General features: G+C 38.9%; 1 protein-coding gene across 1 annotated transcript in view; it reads right to left on the bottom strand.

Annotated features, from left to right (window-relative positions):
• OSBPL1A (oxysterol binding protein like 1A) overlaps window positions 1–25,033 on the bottom strand; it is a 237,375-nt gene that overhangs the window by 172,618 nt on the left and 39,724 nt on the right. Inside the window, exon 5 of the mRNA XM_047696489.1 lies at window positions 4,863–4,974. Coding sequence (XP_047552445.1) covers window positions 4,863–4,974 — 112 coding nt within the window. The remainder of the gene's footprint in view (window positions 1–4,862; window positions 4,975–25,033) is intronic.

Here is a 25,033-nt window from a genome sequence, read left to right as displayed (position 1 = left end):
AGAAATGACTGATATTCTTGTCGTACCATTATCTTCTATTTTCACGTATTTACTTCCACACCCAGACTCCCTCCCCATCTCAGAGGAAGGCACCCAAGCCTCTGCATAGCCTCTCGATGGCTTCTGCTTTTGCTGGGATTTACACTCTTCAAGGTTTCCTCTTACTGGTGCTCTGACTATTGGACTGTGAGCTTTGAGAACAGCCACATCTTTATCCCTGCTGTACATGCCTCTACTATTTCATGCACTACTCAAGAGCTGTAATTTATCCCCTCAGTGACTCCTGCAGTCAGGTACTGTTCTTACTCTTCTGTGTATCCTAGGCATTTACACCCGTGTCTGGCTCAATGCATATTTGTCCAATAAATATTTGCTGAATAATCAAATAAGTGCTTAATCATGTTGGTTCTAGACTTTAGGGAAAGGAGGTGAAAGGAACCCTAAAATTTCTTTCTACATTGTGTAGGTCCATAACTGAAGGAAAATGGGGATTTGGAGTTGAAAACCTTGCATATGTTCTTGTCCTGTGCTCATTAAGGACACTGAAAGATTATTGATCCAGTCAATGAAAAGGAAAAATTCCAGTTGGGGAAATGAGGCTTCTAGAGTGCAGGTAACATTCTGTTTCTTCATGTGCTATTTACATTGATGTGTTCTGTGTGTGAAAACAATGAGCTGTAAATTAATATATACTTTTATATATTTATTTTATACCTATGTGTTTTTAAAGGAAATATTCCAAAGTGTTATTTGTCCTATAAATTTTAATTTTAATATGACAATATACTGTTTTTCTTTTGAATCTGCATCCATAGTTAATAAGGATGCTGAGATCATGAAGTGCAACTCCATCCTAACAACACACCTATATACAGATTCACTTATATGCAGGGTAAGTGATATAGTAATACATTTGAAATGCAGAAAGAACCTGGCAAATGTATTTCACTGACAAAAGAAAATCACCATGTTGCAATCTCCATAGTAATAAATGGTTCAAGGCAAGAATTATTAATGCTAAAAATCACTGATTAAGAGATTATTTGGTGGGGCACCTGGGTGGCTCAGTGGGTTAAAGCCTCTGCCTTCAGCTCAGGTCATGATCCTGGGGTCCTGGGATTGAGCCCCACATCAGGCTCTCTGCTCAGCAGGAAGCCTGCTTCCCTTCCTCTCTCTCTGCTTAACTGTGATCTCTGTCTGCCAAATAAAAAAATAAAATATTAGGGATGCCTGGGTGGCTCAGTTGGTTAAGCAGCTGCCTTCGGCTCAGGTCATGATCCCAGCGTCCTGGGATCGAGTCCCACATCGGGCTCCTTGCTCGTCAGGGAACCTGCTTCTCCCTCTGCCTCTGCCTGACATTCTGTCTGCCTGTGCTCACTCTTGCTCTCTGACAAATAAATAAATAAAATCTTAAAAAAAATATTAAAAAAATAAAGATTTAGTAAAAAAAAAAAAGATTATTGGTAAACAGGAAATTTACATTTTTCTTACCACAGATTACTACTTACAAAAGGGAGGAAGTACCTTTACCATGGACGATGTTATCTGAGTTATCAGAGATAACATTACCAGTAACAGAACAAAATGATATCACATATCCTCCTAATGTGATGCATTGGTAAAGGATACCACCTCAACATTCCTGGCAAAAGTGCATATCCTGAATCTAATTATATGAAAAGAAAAAAAAAGACATTCTACAAATAATTCTACAATTGCCTTCCTCTTCAAAAAGGTCAAGACTGGGGCGCCTGGGTGGCTCAGTGGGTTAAAGCCGCTACCTTCAGCTTAGGTCATGATCACAGAGTCCTGGGATCAAGTCCCGCATTGGGTTCTCTGCTTGTCCCTCTCTCTCTGCCTACCTCCCTGCCTACTTGTGATCTCTGTCAAATATATAAATAAATAAATTTTTTTAAAAGGGTCAAGATTATAAGGGCAAAGGCTAAAGAATTATTCCAGATAAAGGAGACCAAAGTAATGTTATAACACAATGAGAGATTCTGGATTGGATTCTGGATTGGGGGAAAACTTCTACAAAGGACATTATTTGGGCAATTGACAAAAAACTGCATATAAACTATACTATTATAAAAATGTTAAATTTTAAAAAAAAATGTTAAATTTTCTGAAATTGATCACTATATTGTGATTATGTAAGATATCTTTGTTCTTAAGAGATACCTACTGAAATACTTAGAGCTAAGGTATTACTGTCTGTAAATTATTCCCAAATAGTTCTGCAAAAAATTAAAAGTAAATAAATAACATTAAATAATATATAAAAGGATAAGCCAAATGTGGCAAAATGTTAATGATTGGTGAGTTTAAGTGAAGGACTTGGAAGTGCTCATGGTACTATGCTTGGAAATCTCCTGTAGGTTAGAAATTTCTCAAAATAAAATGAAAGACAAATGGTATGTAGAAAAGGTATTCCTCTCTAGTGTCTGACAAGTAGTCATCTACCCTTGTCCCAGTAACTCCAAACACATGAACTCACTACACCTTGAAATGCAACCCAAGCCATTATTACAATACACAGGACCTAAAGATCAACTCCTGGCACTCCATCAAATGGGCCAACCTAGCTCTGTTCTGCCACCGGTAAGATTACAATGTAACAGTTCTTCAGATACTGGAGTGTGATTTTGTTATGACATTTCCAGTTTCTAATGCATTACCCCACCTTGTGGTTTCTGTTCTACCTATAGACTTAGAGGGCTGTTAGATGCACTCCCTGAACTCTGACCCACTTAAGGTGCTATGCACAAATTATATCTAGCCAAGGTGATCTCATCAGAGTGGAATCAATCAAGTTTCTACTTCCATTTCCCAGGCTAGCACCTTATTAGCTGACAAATCATAATGTCTGTAAGTCAACTAAACCCTTGTCCTTCATGGATTTGGGTCTTAGGGAATCAGTAGAACATGTCTTTATGATCAGCCTCACTATATGTCAACTTGTCAGGCTAAATTAACATTCCACTCTGTCAGGAGAACCTCAGTTTCAGGTTGTCATCTTGTTACAATTAAAACAACAGGACAAGGGCACCAGGCTGGCTCAGTCAGCAGAGCATGCAATTCTTCTCAGGGTCGTGAGTTTGAGCCCCATGTTGAGCACAGAGATTACTTTAAAAAATAATAAAATGGGTGCCTGGGTGGCTCAGTGGGTTAAGCCGCTGCCTTCGGCTCGGGTCATGATCTCAGGGTCTTGGGATCGAGTCCCGCGTCGGGCTCTCTGCTCAGCAGGGAGCCTGCTTCCCTCTCTCTCTCTCTCTGCCTGCCTCTCTGTCTACTTGTGATCTCTGTCAAATAAATAAATAAAATCTTTAAAAAAAATAATAATAAAATGACAGGATTGGTCAGGAACAGGACCTCATCCCCCCACTTAGATCACAATATAGTAAAGGACAGAGATCACATCCAATATGTGCAATCTCCCCAAAATCACATAACACAGAGCCTTACAGAAGATGTTTTATGTTGATAAGCTTATTCATTTTAAATGAACGGGTTTTTCTTTTTTAAGATTTTATTTATTTATTTGACAGAGATCACAAGTAGGCAGAGGCAGGCAGAGAGAGAGGAAGGGAAGCAGGCTCCCCGCTGAGCAGAGAGCCCAATGTGGGGCTCAATCCCAGGACCCTGGGATCATGACGTGAGCCGAAGGCAGAAGCTTTAACCCACTGAGCCACCCAGGCACCCCATAAGGGTTTTATTTTAAAGCCAAGAGTGAGTTAAGACAGTGACCTAAGGATGTCTGACAAGCAGACATATCATTTTAACAGGAAAACAAGAGAATATTTAAGTTTTCAAGTACAACTGGAAAGAAGTAAAAAGATACTGGTTTTTACATAGTTAAAAATATTAATAATTAAGAAATAAATGCCCTTTAGATACAAAATTATCTTGCTTTTCTCTGAATTGCAAAGCAAAGAAACACAGGCTATGTCTTTTGTATTATAAAGCAGAAAGTAAGAGATCTTCTCTTCTCTAGCACAGAAATACTACCAAAATTAATTACAGCAAAGCTGTGGCCATTCAGAGGATAGCCTAACTTATGAGAGTTTCCCAGTGTAAGCATCAAAATATGCTTGTTTAATTCTATCTTAGAGAAACTGCTCTGAGTTACTGCAGACTCATATTTTCTTTAACACAATTTAATATTTGCAGTTCCTAAAAATGACGCTGATCCATCAAGAAATTACTATGGGCTACTGTACGTCAATGCAGGCATCAAGATAACGGAGCCAGCCAGAACGGTCTTTCCCAGCATTAAACGGCTCCCAACAGCTGTATCTCTCACAGCTTCTCTGTCCTGCACTCCATTATGATGCTTCTGTAGCCCACCAGCCATACTGCTCATGGCTCGCATTTTCTACTTTTAATTTTGTTGAAGCTTTGATCATACAACATTATGGCAAGTTTTAAAAATCTGCTTAAGGTTTTTTTTTTTTAATTAATTATTTATTTATTTGACAGAGAGAGAGAGATCACAAGTAGAGAGGCAGGCAGAGAGAGAGAGAGAGAGAGAGAGGGAGGGAAGCAGGCTCCCCGCTGAGCAGAGAGCCCGATGCGGGGCTCAATCCCAGGACCCCGAGATCATGACCTGAGCCGAAGGCAGCGGCTTAACCCACTGAGCCACCCAGGCGCCCCTTTTTTTAATTATCTAGTTATTTATTTATTAAAATCTGTTTAAGTTTTTAAGGCTGTGAGGAAACTCAAAATACTTGTGTCTAATCAAGGACTCCACATTATTTTTAGGGCATAAGCCAAGGTAGTCTGTTTTGGCATCCCAGAAGCTATTTCTGGACCTTGCCTATCATTAAAGTAAGTATTGTTTTGTTAAGATCAGTAATATTTACCTTCAAGCATGTTTCTGATTTCTTTGTCATAAGTGACTTCTTTTGCTGTCTGTCCACTCCCATTAACAACAGTAGCATCTGCATTATATTCTAAAAGCAGCATTACCAACTCCTAAAAAAACAGAGAAACTGTTTTTAGCTATTATTAAACTAGGACTTTATTGTATTATAACTCTTTTCCAAATTACTAATTACTATCAAGCTTCTATAATAAAAACAAGTATCATAGGAATGTGTGATCTAAAGCACATCAGTTATACGTACAGTAGGTGAATACAGTAACCAACTACAGTAAGCTCAGTACAGCCCACCTTTGCACAACACAGGTTTGAACAGTGCAGGTCCACTTATATGCACATTTTCTAAATAAAAACATTACTGTAAATGTATTTTCTCCTATGATTTTCTTAGTAGCACTGTCTTCTCTCTAGCTTCCTTTGTTGTAGAGTATATAATACATGTAATATACAAAATGCGTATTAACTATTTATGTTATTGGTAAACAGTAGGCTAGTAGTAATTAAGTTCTGGGGGAGCCAAAGTTCCATGTAAATTTTCAACTGTGTGGGGCTCAGTGACCTTCACCCGTGTTGTTCAAGGGTTGACTGTACTACAATTCAACTAACTATAATAACTGATGGTTGCCTAAATAATTGTCAACCCACAGTTAACACAAACAATTTCTATAACTGATTTTTAAAGTAAATCATCTGTTTTACCAAATCGATTCATGTGGTTAAACTAAAGATATAAGTTATTATAAAGATTAAAATTAACAGGAGATAATATATTCGTTCAGTGTTATTCCTATGATGCCTGTTGGAAAAAGAATAATTTCCCCAACAGACCTAGATTTTTTTTAAAATCTGATTTAAGACATAGATCATCTTCTGATGTGATATAGACTGACAGGATATACCACCTAAAGAATGGTTTGTAATGAAGCAAACGATCTCGTCAAGTAGATATTCCACAACAAAGAAACTGTATCATTCATATTTACTCTAAGCAGTTAAATGCTTTTAGAAATCTCAAGCTAACTGGTAACATATGCAAGTCCAGTATCACTGGCATGCAGGTCATTTATACAATTTAACAGGGCGGTAGAAATGCAGAACACAGATTTGCAGGAGATTATTGGAGATCTGATGTTTAATGTTACTGGAATGTATAGCACCCAGGGACGGGATGGGGATGACACATCTGCTTTCATTCTACACAAGGGCAAGATGAAACACAGTGCTATTCTGTCAGGTTGATGATGCACGGATACACAGAAAGGGATATCCTATGTCATTACATGTTACGTTTTCCCATGAGTTCCATACCTACATTAGGTAAAAAAATTTCCTATGTTTTCCAAAATTTTTTTTGTACTAAGGAACGCCTAAATACAATCTAAAAAATAAAGTAGAAAACAAAATGCTCATTGTCCTAGACATTATATGACCACTATAAACATTTTCATGTATTTCTTTCTAATTACTTTCCTATGCATAAATGTGAGACTTTTTAAGACTTATGTATTCATTTTATTTTTTTTTAAAGATTTTATTTATTTATTTGACAGAGAGAGATCACAAGCAGGCAGAGAGGCAGGCAGAGAGACAGGAGGAAGCAGGCTCCCTGCTGAGCAGAGAGCCCGATGCGGGACTCGATCCCAGGACTCCGAGATCACGACCTGAGCTGAAGGCAGCGGCTTAACCCACTGAGCCACCCAGGCGCCCTTATGTATTCATTTTAGAGAGGGAAAGAAAAAGTGCAAGTGGGGGGCAGGGCAGAGGGAGAGAACCTTCAGGCAGACTCCCCGCTCAGTGTGGAGCCCACCTCAGGGCTTACTCTAACAACCCAGGAGATCACCATCTGAGCCAAAACCAAGAGTCCAATGCTTAATTAAGAATGAGCCACCCAGGCACCCCTGAGGCTTTCTTTAAACATAATTTTATTCATATGACAGTTGGTTATGTTAATCCACCTAATAACATCACGTATTTTCCAGGGTGTTATATAGTATCTATATAATACAATTCACAGCTGAATGTTATTCTAAAAAATATATTACCACATTTAAAAACAGAAAAAATGGTTAAGTCTAATATTTTAATAAAGTGAATTCTAATAAAACCTTAGCATCTGCTCTCATCTTTAGGGTAGCATTTTTGGGAGAAGTGTTTTCATCCTAGTGAAGTAAAACAACACACAGAATGATAGAATTTATAAATCATGTATCAGATAAGGGACTTGTATCCAGAATAAAGAACTTTTACAACTCAATAAAAAGCTCAATTTTTAAAAAGGCAAAGATAAAATGAACAATCAGAAAACAAAACTATGAAAAATAATTCCATTTACAATGACATCAAGAAAAATAAAATGTTTAGCAATAAACTCAACCATGGAGGCAAAAGACTTGTACACTGAAACAATAAAACAAGGCTGAAGGAAATTAAAAATGGCTTCAGTGGGAAGACATCCATTGCTCACAGACAGTAAGACTTAAGATGTGAGCACTACCCAAAACAACCTATAGGTTCATTGCAATACCTATCAAATCCCCATGATGCTTTTTCCAGAAATAGAAAATCCCATTCTACAATTCATATGGACTCTCAAGGGACCCTAAAGAGCAAACAGTATTAGGAGAAAAAAATAAGTTGGAGATCTCACACTACCTGATTTCAAAACTTACCTCAAAGCTACAGTAATAAAAACTGTGGTAACGGCATAAAGACAGCCATATAGACCAACTGAGTATAACAGAGTCTCCAGAAATAAACTCTCACATATATGGTCAAATGACTTTCAACAAGGGTGCCAAGAACATTCTAAAGGGAAAATTTCAACAATTGGTGCTGGGAAAACTGGATTAAAAAAAAAAAAATCAGATCTGTACCCTATACCATATACAAAAAAGCAAAATGGACCAAACCCCAAATGTAAGATCTAAAACAATAAAGATCACAGAAGAAAACAGCAGGAAAACTTCAAGACATTGGATTCTGCAAAGCTTCAAGACATTGGATTCTGCAAAGATTTTTCAGCTAGGATATCAAAAGCAGTCAAAAAAAGAAATACATTGAAAAAGACTACATCAAAATTTAAAACTTTGTACACAAAAGGGTGTATCAAGAGAGTGAAAGGCAATCCAGAGAACAGGAGAAAATATTTACAAGTCATATACCTGATAAATGTATATCCAGAATATATAAATAACCCCTAAAACTCAACAAAACCCCCCAAACTATCTGAGTAAAAAATGGGCAAAGAATCCGAAAAGGCTACGTACTATACGATTCCATCTATATGACAATCTGGAAAAGGCAAAACTATAGACAGTAAAAAAAGATCAGTAGTTGCCAGGGCTGGGTTAGGGAGAACAATGAACAGGCGGAGCAGACGGGCAGTGAAAATACTCTAAGATGCTGTAATGATAGATGCATACTGTTAGATATTTGTCACAACCCAAAGAACAGACAAGATTGAACCTAAGGTGAACTATGGACTGTGTGTGCGTGGTTGTGTCAATACAGGTTCCGCAGCTGTGACAAATGGACCATTCTGGTGGGAGATGCAGATAATGGGGGAGGCTGTGCATGTGTATGGACAGGACACATGTAAGAAACCTCTATCTTCTCAATTTTGCTGTGAACCTGAAGCTACTCTATAAAAGTCTTCAAAATAAAAAATGTATATATTTTAAACAGGTAAAGGACTTCAAAACACATTTCTCCAAAGAAAGGCCAAGAAGCACATAAACAGATGCTCAACATTTGCATTACAGAAATGTACATCAAAACCAAATGAGATAATATTTTATAACTATTATAATGCCTAAAATTAAGAAGGGTGACAATCACAAGTGTTGTCAAAGTAGAGAAACTGGAACTTTCATACGCGGCCACTGGGAATGTAAAATGATGCAAACACTTTGGAAAACAGTGACTGCTCTGCAAAATACCAAGCTGAGATGCTGTATGAGGCAGCAATTCCACTGCTAGGTATACACCCAAGAGAAATGAGACCTGAACAAAATCTTACACATAAATGTTCAGAGCCGCATTATTCCTAATATTTGAAAATTGGCAACAACCCAAATGTCCATCAACTGATGAGTGGACCAAATGTCCACACAATGGTACATTTGTCAAGAAAAAGGAATGAAGGACTAATATATGCCATGTCATGGATGAACCTTGAAAATATTACACTAAGTCAAAGAAGCCAGTCACAGAAGACCATGTATTGTATGAGATGTTCAGAATAGGCAAATCCATAAAGACAGATCAGCAATTGCCTGGAGGTAAGGAGAAGGGGTAACAGAGAGTTACCTGGGTATGTGGTTTCTTCTTGGGATGATGACAGTGTTCCAAAATTGATTATGTTGATGGCTGCAGAAGTCTGTCAACATACCTGAATCACTGAATACTTTAGATGGGTAAATTGTATAGTGTATGAAATAAATCTCAAAGTTGCTTAAAAATGATTATGGCTATTCAAGTCTGGTACCTCATAGCACATTTAAGTTATGGAAGGTTATTTCTCAACCTATTTAATACCTCATCTAACAGACGAAACACTTGGAAAATGTCCATACTCAGATTATTTTTTAGTAATAGCTTTAGGACATAATTCACATACCATAAATTTTACCCTTTTAAATTAAAGTGCACAGTTCTGTGGCTGGTAGTATAGTCACAGTGATGTGTACAATCATCAACAACTAACTTCAGAATATTTTGTCACCTCAAAAAGAAATCTTACCCATTAATCTCTCCCCAATCCTCTTTTCCCTACATCTCTGGCAACCTGCTAATCTATCTTCTGTCTCTATGGATTTGCCTATTCTGAATATTTCTATGAGTAGAATTATCCATTATGTGGCAGACTTTTGTGTCTGGCTCCTTTCACTCAGCACGTTTCCAGGATTCCTTTGTGTTTCACCATGTAGCAGTACTCGTTCCTTCGTACCACTGAATGACACTCCCACTGTACCACATTTTAACCACTCATGAGTGAATGAACATTTGGGTTGCATCCACCTTTGGGCTATTATGAATAATGATGCTATGACCATTCTCACATTGATTTTTAAAGCTTTCTTTCTCTATAAAATTAATCTACTTCAGAAGAGCCTGGGTAGCTCAGTTGGTTAAGCGTCCGACTCCTGCTTTCAGCTCAGGTCATGATCTCAGGGTTGTGAGGTCAAGTCTTGTGTCAGGCTCTGTGCTGGACACGGAGCCTGCTTGGGATTCTCTCTCTCCCCCCCAACTCTTCCTCTCCTATGCCCCTCCCATCCCTTCCCTCTCTAAAAAACAATCTACTTTTAACAAATTCTACATGAAAATTTTATTTCTTGTAAAGCAATCTCAATGCAGGCTTCAGATTTCAAAGTTAGAAAAAAAGAAATACTTTCTATAAATTATGCTCATTGAACTCTAAGGATTTAGGAGAAGTTCAAGAAAACTAATTCAATGAGTTGTAATTTTAATACAACTCTAAGGAAAATACCAGAATATTTTTGGAGGGGTTGGGAGTGGGGAGGGGGCCTCCACTATGTTGATACACTGTATTAGAGAAAGCAGGGAGAAGTGTTAAAAAACTTCAAATATAGCTATCAAAAATATGCATTGCATGTACGGTAAATTTACAACAAAGGAGCCATGAACATACAATGGCTAAAGGACAGTCTCTTCAAATGATTCTGGGAAAACTGGACAGCCGACAGTCACATGAAAAAGAATGAGACTGGACCACCATATGACACCATGCACAAAAATTAACTCTAAATGGATTAAAGTTTTGAACTTAAGACCCGGAAGCCATAGAACTCCTAGAAAGAAACAAAGCCAGTAATCGCCCTAACATGTGTCCTGGAGATGATTTTTTAGATTTGACCCCAAAAGCAAAAAATTAAAAACAAAAAGTAAAAAACAAAACAAAACAAAACTGAAATGCTTCTACCCAGCAAAAGGAACTATCAACAAAACAAAAAGGCAACCTACTTAAAGGAAGAAAATATCTGTAAATTGTGTATCTGATAAGGGGTTAATATCCAAAATACTGGGGACCCTGGGTGGCTCAGTCAGCTAACCATCTGCCTTTGGCTCAGGTCATGATCCCAGAGTCCTGGGATTGAGCTCTACATTGGGCTCCCTGTTCAGCAGGGAGTCTGCTTCTCTCTCTCCCTCTGCCTCCCCCTCAACCCCCCGACTCCTGCTTGCATGCACGCATGCACGCTTTCAAATAACTAAAATTCTTTAAAAAAAATCCAAAATACACAAAGAACTCCTACAAAGAACTCAATAGGAGAAAAACAAATAATCCAATTAAAAGATGAGCAGGAAAGGGTGCCTGGGTGGCTCAGTCAGTTGGGCATCCAACTCTTGGTTTCAGCTCAGATTATGATTTCAGGGTTGTGGGACTAAGCCCTGCATCAGGTTCCAAGCTCAGCATAAGTTTGCTTGAGATTCTCTCCCTCTGCCCCTCCCCTGACTTGAGCTGGCACTCTAAAATAGAGATCTTTAAAAAAAAAAAAAAAAAATGAGCAGAGACTCTAAATAGACATTTTCCTAAAGACATTCAGATGGCCAACATAAACAAAAAGATGTTTAACATCACGAATCATCAGTGAATGTAAATCAGAACCACAATGAGATATCACCTCACACCTCTGAGAATGACAATTACCAAAATAACAAGTGTTGGTGAGGATGTGGGAAAAAAGGAAATTTGTGCATACTGCTGGTGGGAATGTGAATGGGTACAGCTATAGAAAACAACATGGACGTTCTTCAAAAAATTAAAAATAGAACTACCATATGATCAGGCAATTGCACTTCTGAGTATTTATCTGTAGAAAACAAAATACTAACCCCAAAAGGTATCAGCACACCTATGTTCACTGAAGCGTTATTTATAAAAGCCAAGATATGGAAACAACCTAAATGTCCATCAGTGGATGAATGGATAAAGAAACTGTGGTATATATATATACAATGGAATATTAGTCAGCCATAAAAAAAGGGGGGGAGTATTGCCATTTGCAACAACATGGATGGACCACAAGAGCATTATGCTAAGTAAGTCACAGTGAAAGACAAATACTATATGATTTTACTTATAAGAATCTAAAAAAGAAAAACCAAACTCAAAGATAGAAAGACTGATGGTTGCCAGATGCAGCGGGTAAGGGATGGGAAAAATGAGTGGTGATCAGAAGGTACAAACTTCCAGTTATGAAGTAAATAAGTCATGGGGATATAATGTACAGCATAGTGATTGTAGTTAATACCGTACTGTATATGTGAAAGTTGCTAAAAGATCTTAAAAGTTCTTAAAAGAAAAAAATCTAACTGTATGGTAACAGATGTTAACTATACTTACTGTGATCATTTTGCAATATATACGGATATTGAGTCCTTATGCTGTACACCTAAACTAATGTTACAAATCAATTATACCTCACTGTTTTAAAGATTTTAGGTAATCTCCACAGCCGACATAGGACTCAAACTCACAGCCCCAAGATTAAGAGTCACATGCTCCACCAACTAAGTCAGCTAGGTGCCCCAATTCTACCTCAATTAAAAAAAAAAAGGTTCTATTTTCTTTTTAAAAACTAGTGACTTAAAAGGATAAGTTTTAATTATCCAATATTCATACATGTGGAAACACAATTTCCCAAACTTAGGCAAATAAACAAAGTAGTCCCAAAAATCTAAATTTTTAAAGACGATTTTATTCATTTATTTGACAGAGAGATAGCACAAGCTGGCAGAGCAGCAGGTAAAGGGAGTGGGAGAAGCAGTTTCTGAGCAGGGAACCTGACGTGGGGCTCCATGCCAGGGCCCCAGGATCATAACCTGAGCCAAAGACAGCCATTTTACCTGACTGAGCCATCCAGGTGGATCCAAAATCCAAATTTTTACTGAAAAATATCAACAGAAGTACATCTGAAAAAATGATGCATGATTTCCTAAGATCATAATAAACTTAGAGCAAATTTAAGGCTAGATTTGATTTTATTTTTTATTTTTTTAAAGATTCTTATTTATTCAACAGACAGAGATCACAAGTAGGCAGAGAAGCAGGCAGAGATAGGCGGGAAAGCAGGCTCCCCACTGTGCAGAGAGCCCGATGCGGGGCTTGATCCCAGGACCATGAGATCACGACCTGAGCCAAAGGCAGAGGCTTAACCCACTAAGCCACACAGGTGCCCCTAGATTTGATGTTTTAAAAAATAATTATTTCTAAACAAATTAAAGACTTAATACCCAATATTTAACATTGACTATGTACCACGGTTCCAAAAGTTTTACTTTTATTAACTCATTTAAATTTTCACAAAGATCCTATATGGTAGGTACTATTATAACACCTCTTTTTAAAGATGGAAAATCTGAAGCACAGAGGTAAGTGCTGTATACATACACTTATATAAAAACATCATGAAAAAGGTACAAAAACACACCACAAATTCAACAAAATTCACCCTACAATAAAGCCCACAAGTCAGCAAGTCTTACTCATGCTTGCTGAACCTCTACAAGTTTTGAGAAATGTCATTCTTAGACATAAATTGATAGCCAATTACAACCCGAGATTTGAGATCTGATCGGCACAAAGGACAAAGATCAAGACAGAATGGAAAAAAACTTGAGACAAAAACAAAGAAAACCTTAAAAAAGAACTAGAAGATCCTCGGAAAAATGTATTTCCTTGATAGGCAAGAAATAAAGGTTTCAAAAAGGAACATTCAGAGAAAAATAAAGGACTCTTAAAAATTAACAGCAAACTAAATATTCAATAGAAACACTGGAAGATGGATTTGAAGAGATCTTTCAAAAAATGGGGGGTCAAGCAGAGATACCTAAGAGGGAACATAGGTGAAAAAAAGATAAAAGAATTAGAGAATCAATCACGAAGGTCTTTTAACTGGTCACCTGGAATTCCAAAAAGATAAAACTGAATAGAAATGCAGAGCCACATGCAGATTGTTTTTTTAGAGAAGCAATTCAAAGTAAAGTCTTAAAGATTTTTTTTTTTTTTTGCCTTTTAAAAAAGATTTGAGAGAGAGAGAGCATGAGCACATGAGCACAAGTAGGAGGGGCAGAGAGGGAGAGAATCTCAAGCAGACTCCATGCTGAGCCACACTGAGTGGGGCTCAATCCCACCACCAGGAGATCACGACCCGAGCCAAAACCATGAGTCAGATGCTCAACTACCTGAGCCACCCAGGCGCCCCTTAAAGATTGTTAAGATGTGCTAAACATTAACTGCTACATGTAAGTAGTTACATGTAGCAGTTAATCAACACAACGGAACACTTAGGTACCCCAGTCTCTGAAGTTGCCACAAGAAAAGCCTGTTTCATAAATTAACTGGGACTTGCACATTCCATGTGGATTTAGAAAACTGGAAAGGCTATCACACCCCTCTAATTAAAAAAAAAAAAAAAAGAGGTAAAAACAGATAATCTATAAAATGATTACTTTGCCTTAACCCAGAGAACTGAGATGGCATAGCACCTAACTATAGGCATACCACATTTTATTGGGCTTTGCAGATCTTTTAAAACAAATTGAAGGTTCATGGCAATCCTGCATCCAACAAGTCCATCGGAACCATTTTTCCAAACAGCATTAGCTTACTTTATATTTGTGTTACATTTTGCTTATTCTTATCTTATTTCAAACATTTTAATGATTTTTTTTATTTGCTATAATGATCTGTGATCAGTTTTGGGGCACCATGAACCATGCCCACAGAAAACAGCAAACTTATCAATAAATGTTGTGTGTGCTCTGACTGCTCCAGTGACCAGCCATTCCCCATCTTTCTCTCCAGGGGTCTCCCTAGTCCCAGAGACACAATACTGAATTTATGCCAATTAGTAACTCTACAACGACCTCCAAATGTTCATTCAAGTGAAAGGAAGAGTCACACTTCTCTCACTTTAAATCAAAAGTCAGAAATGATTAAATTTAGCGAGGAAGGCAAGGCCACAGCTGAGACAGGCTATGCTCTTGGGCCAAACAGCCAAGTTGTGAGAATAAGGAAAGTTCTTGAAAGAAATTAAAAGTGTTACTCCAATGAACACACAATGATAAGAAAGTGAAAGCCTTATTGCTGGGATGGAGAAAGTTTGACTGGTCTGGATAGAAGACCAAACCAAAGCCTTGATTCCCTTAAGCCAAAGCCTAATCCAAACTCTCTTCAGTTCTGGGAAGGCTGAGAGAGGTGAGGAAGCTGCAGGAGAGAAGTCTGAAGCTGGTGGACGGTGAATGGTGAGGTTTAAGACAAGAAGCCGCCTCCATGACATCACAGTGAAGGTGAAGCAGCATGTGCTGTTAGAGAAGCTCAAGTGACCCAGAAGCTCCAGCTAAGATCAATAACGAGGGTGGTTACACTGAAAAACGGATTTCTAATCTAGATGAAATGGTCTTATTTTGGAAGAAGATGCCATCTAGACTTTCACAGCTAGAAAGAGAAGTCATTGCCCAGCTTCAAAGCTTCAAGGGACAGGCTACCTCTCTTGTTAGCGGCTACTGCAGCTGGGGACTTTGAGTGGAAGCCAATGTTCATTGACCATTCTGACAATTCTAGGGCCCTGAAGAATTATGCTAAGTCTGCTCTACCTGTGCTCTACAAATGGAACACCAAAGCCTAGATGACACCACGTTTGTTTACAAACGGTTGACTAAATATTTTAAACCCACGGTTGAGATCCACAGCTCAGGGGAAAAAAAAAAAAAGATTCCTTTCAAAATATTACTGCTCATTGACAAGGCACCTGGTTGCCCAAGAGGTTTGATGACGATGTACAGTGAAATTGAGGTTGTTCTCATGCCTGCAAACACAACATCCATTCAGCCCAGGGATCAAGGAATAATTTCAACTTTCAAGTCTTGGGACTTAAAAAATACATTTCATAAGGCCATAGCTGCTACAGTGATTCCTTTGGTGGATCTGAGTAGAGTTAAGTTGAAAACCTGGAAAGGATTCACCATTCTAGAGGCCACTAAGAACATCTGTGATTCAGAAGAAGCCAAAATACTAACAACTGTAATTTAAGTTTGGAAGAAGTTCATTCCAACCCTCATGGGTGACTCTGAGGGGCTCCAGACTTCTGTGGAGGAAGTCACTGTGTATGTGCTGGAAACAGCAAGAGAAGCAGCATTAGAAGTGGAGCCTGAAGATGTGGGTGCAAGGCTGCAAGTTCATGGTAGAATATTCAGAGATGAAGAGTTGCCTCTTATGGAAGAGCAAAGAGTAGTTTATTGAGATGGAACCTACTCCTGGGGAAGATGCTGTAAAGATTGTTGAAATAAGAACAAAAGGTCTAGAATAGCACATAAACTTAGTTGATGACAGTCGATGATGGCAGCGTTTGAGAGGATTGGCTCTAATTTTGAAAGAAATTCTACTGTGGGTAAAACATAACCAAACAGCATCACATCCTACAGAGAAATGGTTCGTGAAAGGAAGACTTCATCTGTGTGGGAAAATTCATTCTGTTGTATTTTAAGAAACTGCCACAGCCATCCCAACCTCCAGCAACCACCATCATCATGGACGTAAGAACCACCACCAGCAAAAAGATGAGGACTCATTAAAATGACGGTTAGCATTTTTTTTTTTAAAGATTTTATTTATTTATCTGACAGGCAGAGATCACGAGCAGAGAGGCAGGCAGAGAGAGAGAGGGAAGCAGGCTCCCTGCTGAGCAGAGAGCCCGATGTGGGACTTGATCCCAGGACCCTGAGATCATGACCTGAGCCGAAGGCAGCAGCTTACCCCACTGAGCCACCCAGGCGCCCCACGGTTAGCATTTTTTAAGCAATAAAGTATTTTTAATTAAAGCATATACACTGTTTTGTTAGATATAATGCTATTGCACACTTAATTGACTACAGTGTAAATGTAAATTTTATATGCACTGGGATACCAAAAAATTCATGTGACTTAACTTTTTTTGTGATATTTGCTTTATTGAAGTTGCCTGGAAACAAGCCCCCAGTATCTTTGAGATATGCCTGCGGTAAAATCTAAGGAAACTGCCCCGAAATAAGCACTGGCTCACCTATGGCAGGTATAGCAATAAGACAGGGACTGCCAGACAAGCAGGTAACAGAATTCAGCTGAAATTTTTAACGAATTGCTACAGGCGGAAACACTGGCGTGAGAACACAGAACCTCTGTGAACCACACATGTAAGGGAAACTCACACCCTCCTGCACACTCCTCCTGGTGCTTTAAAAACAAAAAACAAACAAACCAAAAAAACGTGGAGGGTAAGATGGAGGTTCACGCAGGTGACCGGAGAAAGCCTTACCCTCAGTGGCGCAGGCCCAGAGTAAGGGGCTGCCACTGCTGCAGAAAAGGCGTAAAACCCCCAAGCAAGCCTTTCTGCCTTATGTTAATAAGAATAACACTGCTGTGAGGAGGGCAGCAAATCTTTCATCCAGAAGGCACAGTGAAGATCCTTTCACCCAAGGAGAGGGACAGGAAGCAATCAAGGATCCATGCCATGAAAGGTCTACTGTTACAGGAGAAGCAGGATCACTGATGAAACACGATCTAAAAAACCCCTGTCCCTTAAGCAGGGACACAAGACCTAAAATGCAGGCTGGACCAGGACAATGCAACTCACTCTGTCCCCTCCTCCTACCCCAAGACTTGCAAGTGCTGAGAACAAGCAAGAGCAGTCCATTAATGGGGGAGAAGCAACAGCATGGAGAGAAACACTCTCCGAGGCACAGGGCACACTAGGAAGGCCGAAAGCTTAGGGTGAACATCAAAAGGAACATCAAAAACAAAACAAAAACGAACAAAAACCCTTCAGAAAAATCAGCCTGCAACTTACGCAAAGGCAATATTGAATTTCAAAATAGAAATTTGAAGCCAGTGGTGCATTGAAGGTAACCATGGCAACAACACCGAAGCTTAGATCTACTCTAGACTGAATCAACCTCCCACACTAAGAGGTAGGCCCATTTCTAGACCCAATACTATTTACCTCTGTCTCTATTAGCTTATACACACTCTTTAACATTCCATAAAAAACTATCAGACACACACACACGCTCACAGAACGATCCACTATCAAGAGACAAAGTGATCAACAGAATGACACAGAAATGACCAAGATGTTGAAATGATCAGATAGGAAACTCAAAATAACTATGATTATTACATCAAAAGGTCTAGTGGAAAAGGTGGACTACATACATAAAGGAAAATGCTAGAAATAAAAATCACAGTAACAGAAATAAGGAATGCCTTCAATTGTATCAGTATACATCAGGGCACTGGTCAGGAAAGATCAATAAACTTAAAGACAATATTTGGCTAATCTCTATTGACCTAAGAGGAAAAAGTGAAGAGAGGGAGAGAAATGGGACAGAAAAAAGAAGAAACAGAACTGAGCACCAGTAGCTGTGGAATGATGTCAGCCTAACAAATGTGTATTAAGCTACTAAAGAATTTGTATGATGCAGTAGCTTCTCAATCCAGCAAAAACGAGAAAAAAAAACTACATACACATGCACATACACATATAAAAATGACAAAAGTAGTATCTGTTACCATGTGCCCAGGTAATTTGCCCTCAGGAATGCCATGTTGTTAGCCATTTCCGGAACTCTCTGCAGGCCAGTCCTTCCAACCTTGCCACTCTGAACTCACTGCTCATCACTCTAATTGCATCCACCTGGCTTCTGATGTTTAGGTGCCACCTCCAGGCCTTTAATGTTTCAGGCTCCTATGACTTATATTCCCAGCATATCCCACTGCCATTAGTGAACCAGGTCTGCAATATCATTTCCTAATGGCAGCTGTAGACCTCAGAGGATAATACTCAGTAAAGTTCTCGGTCCCTGAAGCAAATAACACATTATATGTTAATTTAATTAAAAAAAAAAAAGGTTCTCGGTGATGCTGGGTGCCTTTTCTACCAGTCATTTCTTCCCACTTTGGTAAATGATGTATCCTCTAGGCCCTGCCAGGCACAAAATCATCCAGTATGATCTTATCTACTATGTCCAATCTAGCAAGCTGTTCATTTAAAACCTTCTACTCTCTGCAATGGCATTTCTGGCATTTTGACACCTATAGGGGGCCACTGTTTTGTATACGCTGCTAGGAACCATCTAAGTGAAAACTCAATTCAGATCATCAAAAAAGTCAGTGATGAATGGTCCAAAGCTGAAGACAGTTGTTGAAGAAGTCATGACACCTGGTCCAGTTTCTGCACCTGAATCAATTTTGGACTGAAAACTATTAAAGGAGAGACCATATTCTGGAAGGAAAGATTTTGCAACAGCAAACCAAATGTACATAGCCATGAATTCCCTAGACTATTTCCAAAAGGACAAATGACAATTTACTCAAGTAACTACACTGGGGAAAGGTGAATATCCAAACATTTCAGGAATTGTTAGGTATAAGGTTCAAGTTGACACTGATGCCAAGAGACCTAAAGTGTCATCTGGCTCCTCACTTAGAAAGGGGGCTTATGTGAGAGCGAGATAATGAAACCCTGGCCCAGGTCTGGCTCACAGTGCATGCACTGGGTCCACAATCACATCCAGTAGTCACCCACCACCCACCCCCAGTCCATGAATACATAATTAGAATAGACACACTTAGCTGTTGGCAAAGTTTCATGCGGCTTCCTTGGTCTATAGGGTAAGGGCCAAATGGAAGGGCCAAAACTGCCCTCCCCCATCCCTGGCCAAGAAAAAAAATCAAAACTAATATCCCATATGGGTTGGAATGGCAGAAATCAGTGTCATCTTTAAAAACCTCAAAATGCAGAGGCACCTGGGTGGCTCAGCTAGTTAAAATGTCTGAATCCTGATCTCAGCTCAGGCCTTAATCTCAGGGTCATGAGCGCAAGCCCTACACTGGGCTCCTCACTGGGCATGGAGCCTACTTTAAAAACAAACAGAAAACCTCAGAGTGTAAAGCTGATGGTCCCTATCATATTTCCATTTAATTCACCAGTCTAACACTGCAAAAACCAGACAGAATGTGGAAGCTGATAGTGGACTTTCATAAATTCAAACAGCCCTTATGATCACCACTCTGCAAAACAAGCTACGTTTGCTAGGGCAAGTCAATATTACCTGAGGACATGGAACACATCAACTAATCTGACAAAGGAATTCTTCTCCTTTCCAATTAGGAAAAAAGACCAAAACTAGTTTGTATTCTCATGGACAAAGTGCACATTTACAGTACACTACATTACAGTACAGTACATTACATTACAGTGCCATTTGGCCATCCAGCAGACCATCACACTGGTCTACTTTACCAATGACATCATGTTAATAGAACCAGATGAGTAAGCAAAGACTAGAACGTTGAAAGCCTTGGTAAGACATAATGCTCCAGGGAGTAGAAAATAAATCTTAGGAAGAATTCAGGTAAAAAAAAGTTACCATGTTAGTAACTTTTTAAAGGTTCAGTGATCTGGGTAATGCCAGGACATTGTCTCCAAAGAAAAGAACAAATTATTCCATCTTGCACTTCCAGAAACAGAAGGAAGCACAATTCCTGACCAGCTTCTTCAGGTTCTGGAGCAGTGTAATCCACACCTAAGAATATTGCTCTGATCCATATGCCAGGAGATGAGAAAGGGTGTCTGAAGACTCAGCTCCCTATTAAAGGAGAGGCAAGAAGAGTTACCCTTTCAGCAGAGGTAACTAAACTTGATCAGAAGAAAGTAAGACTACACACAAGGGGGACATGGAGGAACATATCTGGCATGCAAATGGTACACTTAGGTGTCTCTCAGTATTCCCTCATCCAATTTGACAATAAATTAACCAGTGTGAAAACCCCAAGCTTAGAAAGAGCATGGCCTTCTCAGATCTCCAGTGATGAGGGCCTGAGTCACAGCACTGGATAAGCCATGAAGACAGGAAGTGCTAGCCAAGAGGAGGGTGTAAACAGAATGAACAGTAGAGGAGGGGAGATGAGGATTCATTGGTGGCCCAAAGGTCAACTACAGCAACAGGGGTTATAGTCTGTCCCACTATTCTTCTTCCTCTAAGTTTGTCCTAGAGGGAGAGGCCCACTGGAACCTGAAGGGGTTGCACCCAGAAGCCCATGAAGAAGCAAATGTGAACAGAATAGAGGGTGGGCTGTGGTCGAAGCTGTGCTGCACAGTCCAGCCCTGCCCTGAGGAATAAAGGACTTAGTACCCTAGATGGTGGGAGTGCCCAGGAGGCAGCCACTACCTTTAGTCATTCCAGGGATCGCCTCAGCTGACAAGGGCTGCCTCACACAAGTTCACGTCCCTTCCCAGGGCAGCCTGTACCTGCTGACTGACCATCACCCGGGTTGAGCTATCTCACTGCAAACCGGGACAGCTCTGAAGGTCACCTCTTTGGCAGAGCTCCCCCCTGTTGACTCAGGTATCCCCTCGAGAGTGCATCATAACTCAACTTCAGCCTCTACCCACTCCAACTAGCCTCCTGCCTTCCCACAAGTGTGATCCCACAGCACTGCAATTAACCTGTTGCACACTCTTCTCCAGCCCAGCTGGCTTCCTGGGAAGCCCGAATTGTAAGAAATGGCAATGTTTCTGCCTATATTTCAGGGTAGTCATTTTCTATTAAATGAAACAACACAGGGGCGCCTGGGTGGCTCAGTGGGTTAAAGCCTCTGCCTTTGGCTCAGGTCATGGTCCCAGGGTCCTGGGATCGAGCCCCATATAGGGCTCTCTGCTCAGAGGGGAGCCTGCTTCCTCCTCTCTCTCTGCCTGCCACTCTGCCTACTTGTGATCTCTGTTGAATAAATAAACAAAATCTTTAAAAAAAAAAAAAACTTTAAAAATAAATAAATAAATAAATAAATAAGTGAAACAACACATGTCAGGTCATTTTTGGAGTGCCTGATACAGAGCAGGCATTTAATACATAAGCATGAGAGATGGTAATTTAAGGAACAAGATAGATAAACTTACATAAACCTCAGGTTTATATGTATCCTCTATATGCCAGGTGATAAATACACAATTTCTGAGGCACACAACATAGGAAGCATTCATTTTAAGTATATTCTCAGTTCTGCTAGAAAACAGTAATCAACAAAAAGGTCAGTACCACAATCCAATTATTTACTGTACTGATCGTATCCCTGTTTTATAATGATCATAAAAGACGTAAAAACTTAAAAGAAAAAATGCTAAGTATATCTTAAAATTCTGGTATGTTAATTTTAATTAACTAACACTAGGGGTCACTAATTACCAAGAAAAGCCTGGAGGTCCCTCACAAAATTTTGGAAGATTTGTATTCCAAAGAACAAGAATGTAAAGTGCTTTAACCAAATCCTTTTTCAACTCATTCTAGTTATTAAATCACAGAATCTCACGACCATATTTTAAATTATATTCATGTTAAGGATCACACCCGAACAAGAGAACTGAATTCTTTTCATGAGCACAATTAGAAAATTAAACTTTCTGCAAAATTCAATCACACTTAAATATTAAACACACAAATTTTTAAAGTTTCCTGTGTGAGGTACCAATTTAGCTTCAGCTAAATTTTCTAATACAAGAGATAATAGGATATATATGATAATGCTCACATCAAACTAAAGCCTAATTTAGCATAGTCTCATGCTTGAAGTTCAAGAATCCAGCAGAAATGGACAAATATGTGAAGAACCAAGTACAGACAAATGAGCTGGTCTGATATAGGTATTCAGAGACTGGCAGAAAGACGTGTCGTATGCTGGTCAAAAATACAAAAACTGACATGTGTTAATTCCTTGAAAGCAAGATTAACACAATCTAGTAGTAAAGACATGAATGACAGTAACTACAAGGTAGAAGATAAAAGAAAATGATGTAATATGCTCAGGAAATCTGGAAAAGCATAGCTTTCTTCTAGCTGCAGCAAGTCAGGAAAGAATTTATGGAGACAGCATCAGAGCTGCACAGTCAAGAATGCCATCTCATCCCCATGGTCCAGAGAACTTGCTTACACAGAACAAAAACGAGTAGGGAAGGGCTATGAAGGGAAAGAGCAAGTAGTTCGTGTAAGGATCAGGCAAATTAAGCCATCTGCAGTTCATTTCTGCAATCCCATAAAGTATAACAATTTACCCACTACTTTTATTTTTTACCATAAAAGATACAGGTTTTTTAGCTTTAGCAAGACTCTGTATCTGGTTCACAAGTATCAACATGTGAGTAGATAGACTGTAATGGTGTAAAACACACTAAATCCAACATGCTTATTAAGCACATACAAGATTCATTCATGGTAATTTACACAATCAGTTAAATCTCAGAATGGTAAGTGTGAAATAATATAATAAATTTACTGACTTGCGATAAATACACATATATCTTAGTATAGGATTTTAAAATAATCTTTAGGGATATTAAACTATGGTCAGTAATCAAATAAACCCTATATCATACATAGTTCACAGAGTTCAAATCATTCAAATAAGTGGAAAAAAAATCAGGAAAAGGGGTAAAGCAATTTTTGTCTAGGGTGCTGTGAAGAGATCAGAGAACTGTCATTCTGAAAAAGAAGTGTAAAACTGAACAAAACTAATCATTCCATGGTGCTGGGTGTTCAATAAAGACAAACAACAAATTGAAAGGTATATTCAAAGTGATCCAAAGGAGCACGTGCACCCGAATGTTTATAGCAGCAATGTCTACAATAGCCAAACAATGGAAAGAACCTAGATGTCCATCAACAGATGAATGGGTAAAGAAGATGTGGTATATATACACAATGGAATACTACGCAGCCATCAAAGGAAATGAAATCTTGCCATTTGCGACAACGTGGATGGAACTAGAGGGTATCATGCTTAGCGAAATAAGTCAATCGGAGAAAGATAACTATCATATGATCTCCCTGATATGAGGAAGTGGAGATGCAACATGGGGGGTTAAGGGGGTAGGAGAAGAATAAATGAAACAAGATCGGATTGGGAGGGAGACAAACCATAAGTGACTCTTAATCTCACAAAAACAAACTGAGGGTTGCTGGGGGGAGGGGGATTGGGAGAAGGGGGATGGGGTTATGGACATTGGGGAGGGTATGTGCCATGGTGAGTGCTGTGAAGTATGTAAACCTGGCGATTCGCAGACCTGTACCCCGGGGATAAAATTATATGTTTATAAAAAATAAAAAATAAAATAAAAAAGGGCATATTCAACAGAACTAGGATATCAGGGGAGCTCATCAGCCATCATTAGCCTTGAAACAGTAGGCTATTCTCATCCCTCAACCACCCCCAACTCCTAATACCATCACATTGAGGGGACAGGATTTCAACACATGAATTTTAAGGGGACATAGTCTAACAGAAACCATGCTAGAACATTAAAACAATTTTTTAAAAAAGAGGAGAGCTATCAGCAGGGCTGGTATATTCCAGATTTCATAGATGAAGACCAGACAAATTAATAAAAAAAAGAAAAAAAGAAAGCAGACAAGTCAGAATTGAATTGCTAAATGCATTATAAAAAAATGTCCAGTTGTAAATAAAAACTTGTTAGACATTCAAAGAAACCAAACACCCATAAGGAGAAAAATGTGGATAATAGAAATGGACTGTCAGTGGGCCTGTACTGTTAAATTTAGCAGATAAAGAGTGCAAAGAGTGCAAAGCTGCTTAAAAACTTTAATATCCAGAGAAATTAAAATTTTACACTAAAGAATATTTGTGTAACACAAAAGAAGGTAGTAAAGGAGGAACAAAAGAACAAAAAACCTGAGACCTATAGAAAACAAATACAAAATCAAGGATGTAAATCACAAATTACTAATTAGGTGTGCATAGACTAAACACTAAACCAAAAGGCAGAATTGTCAGACTAGATAAAAACACACAATTGAAGAGGTGGCCAACAGACACATGAAAAGATGCTCAATATCACTCATCATCAGGGAAATGCAAATTGAAGTCACAATGAGGTATCTTCTCACAACTGTTGGAACAGCTAAAATAAAGAAGAAATAAGTGTTGGTGAAGATGTGGAGAAAAGGGAACCCCCGTGCACTCACTGTTGGTAGTAATGTAAATTGGTACAGCCACTGTGGAAAACATTAAGGAGGTAGCTCAAAAAATTAAAAATAGGAATACCAAGTGATCCAATAATTCCACTATTGGGCATTTATCCAGGG

This window comes from Lutra lutra, chromosome 12, assembly GCF_902655055.1.
Source record: "Lutra lutra chromosome 12, mLutLut1.2, whole genome shotgun sequence".
Classification (NCBI taxonomy): Eukaryota; Metazoa; Chordata; class Mammalia; order Carnivora; family Mustelidae; genus Lutra; species Lutra lutra.
The sequence above is the reverse complement of the archived record's forward strand: the minus strand, read 5'-3'. Positions and strand labels throughout refer to the sequence as shown.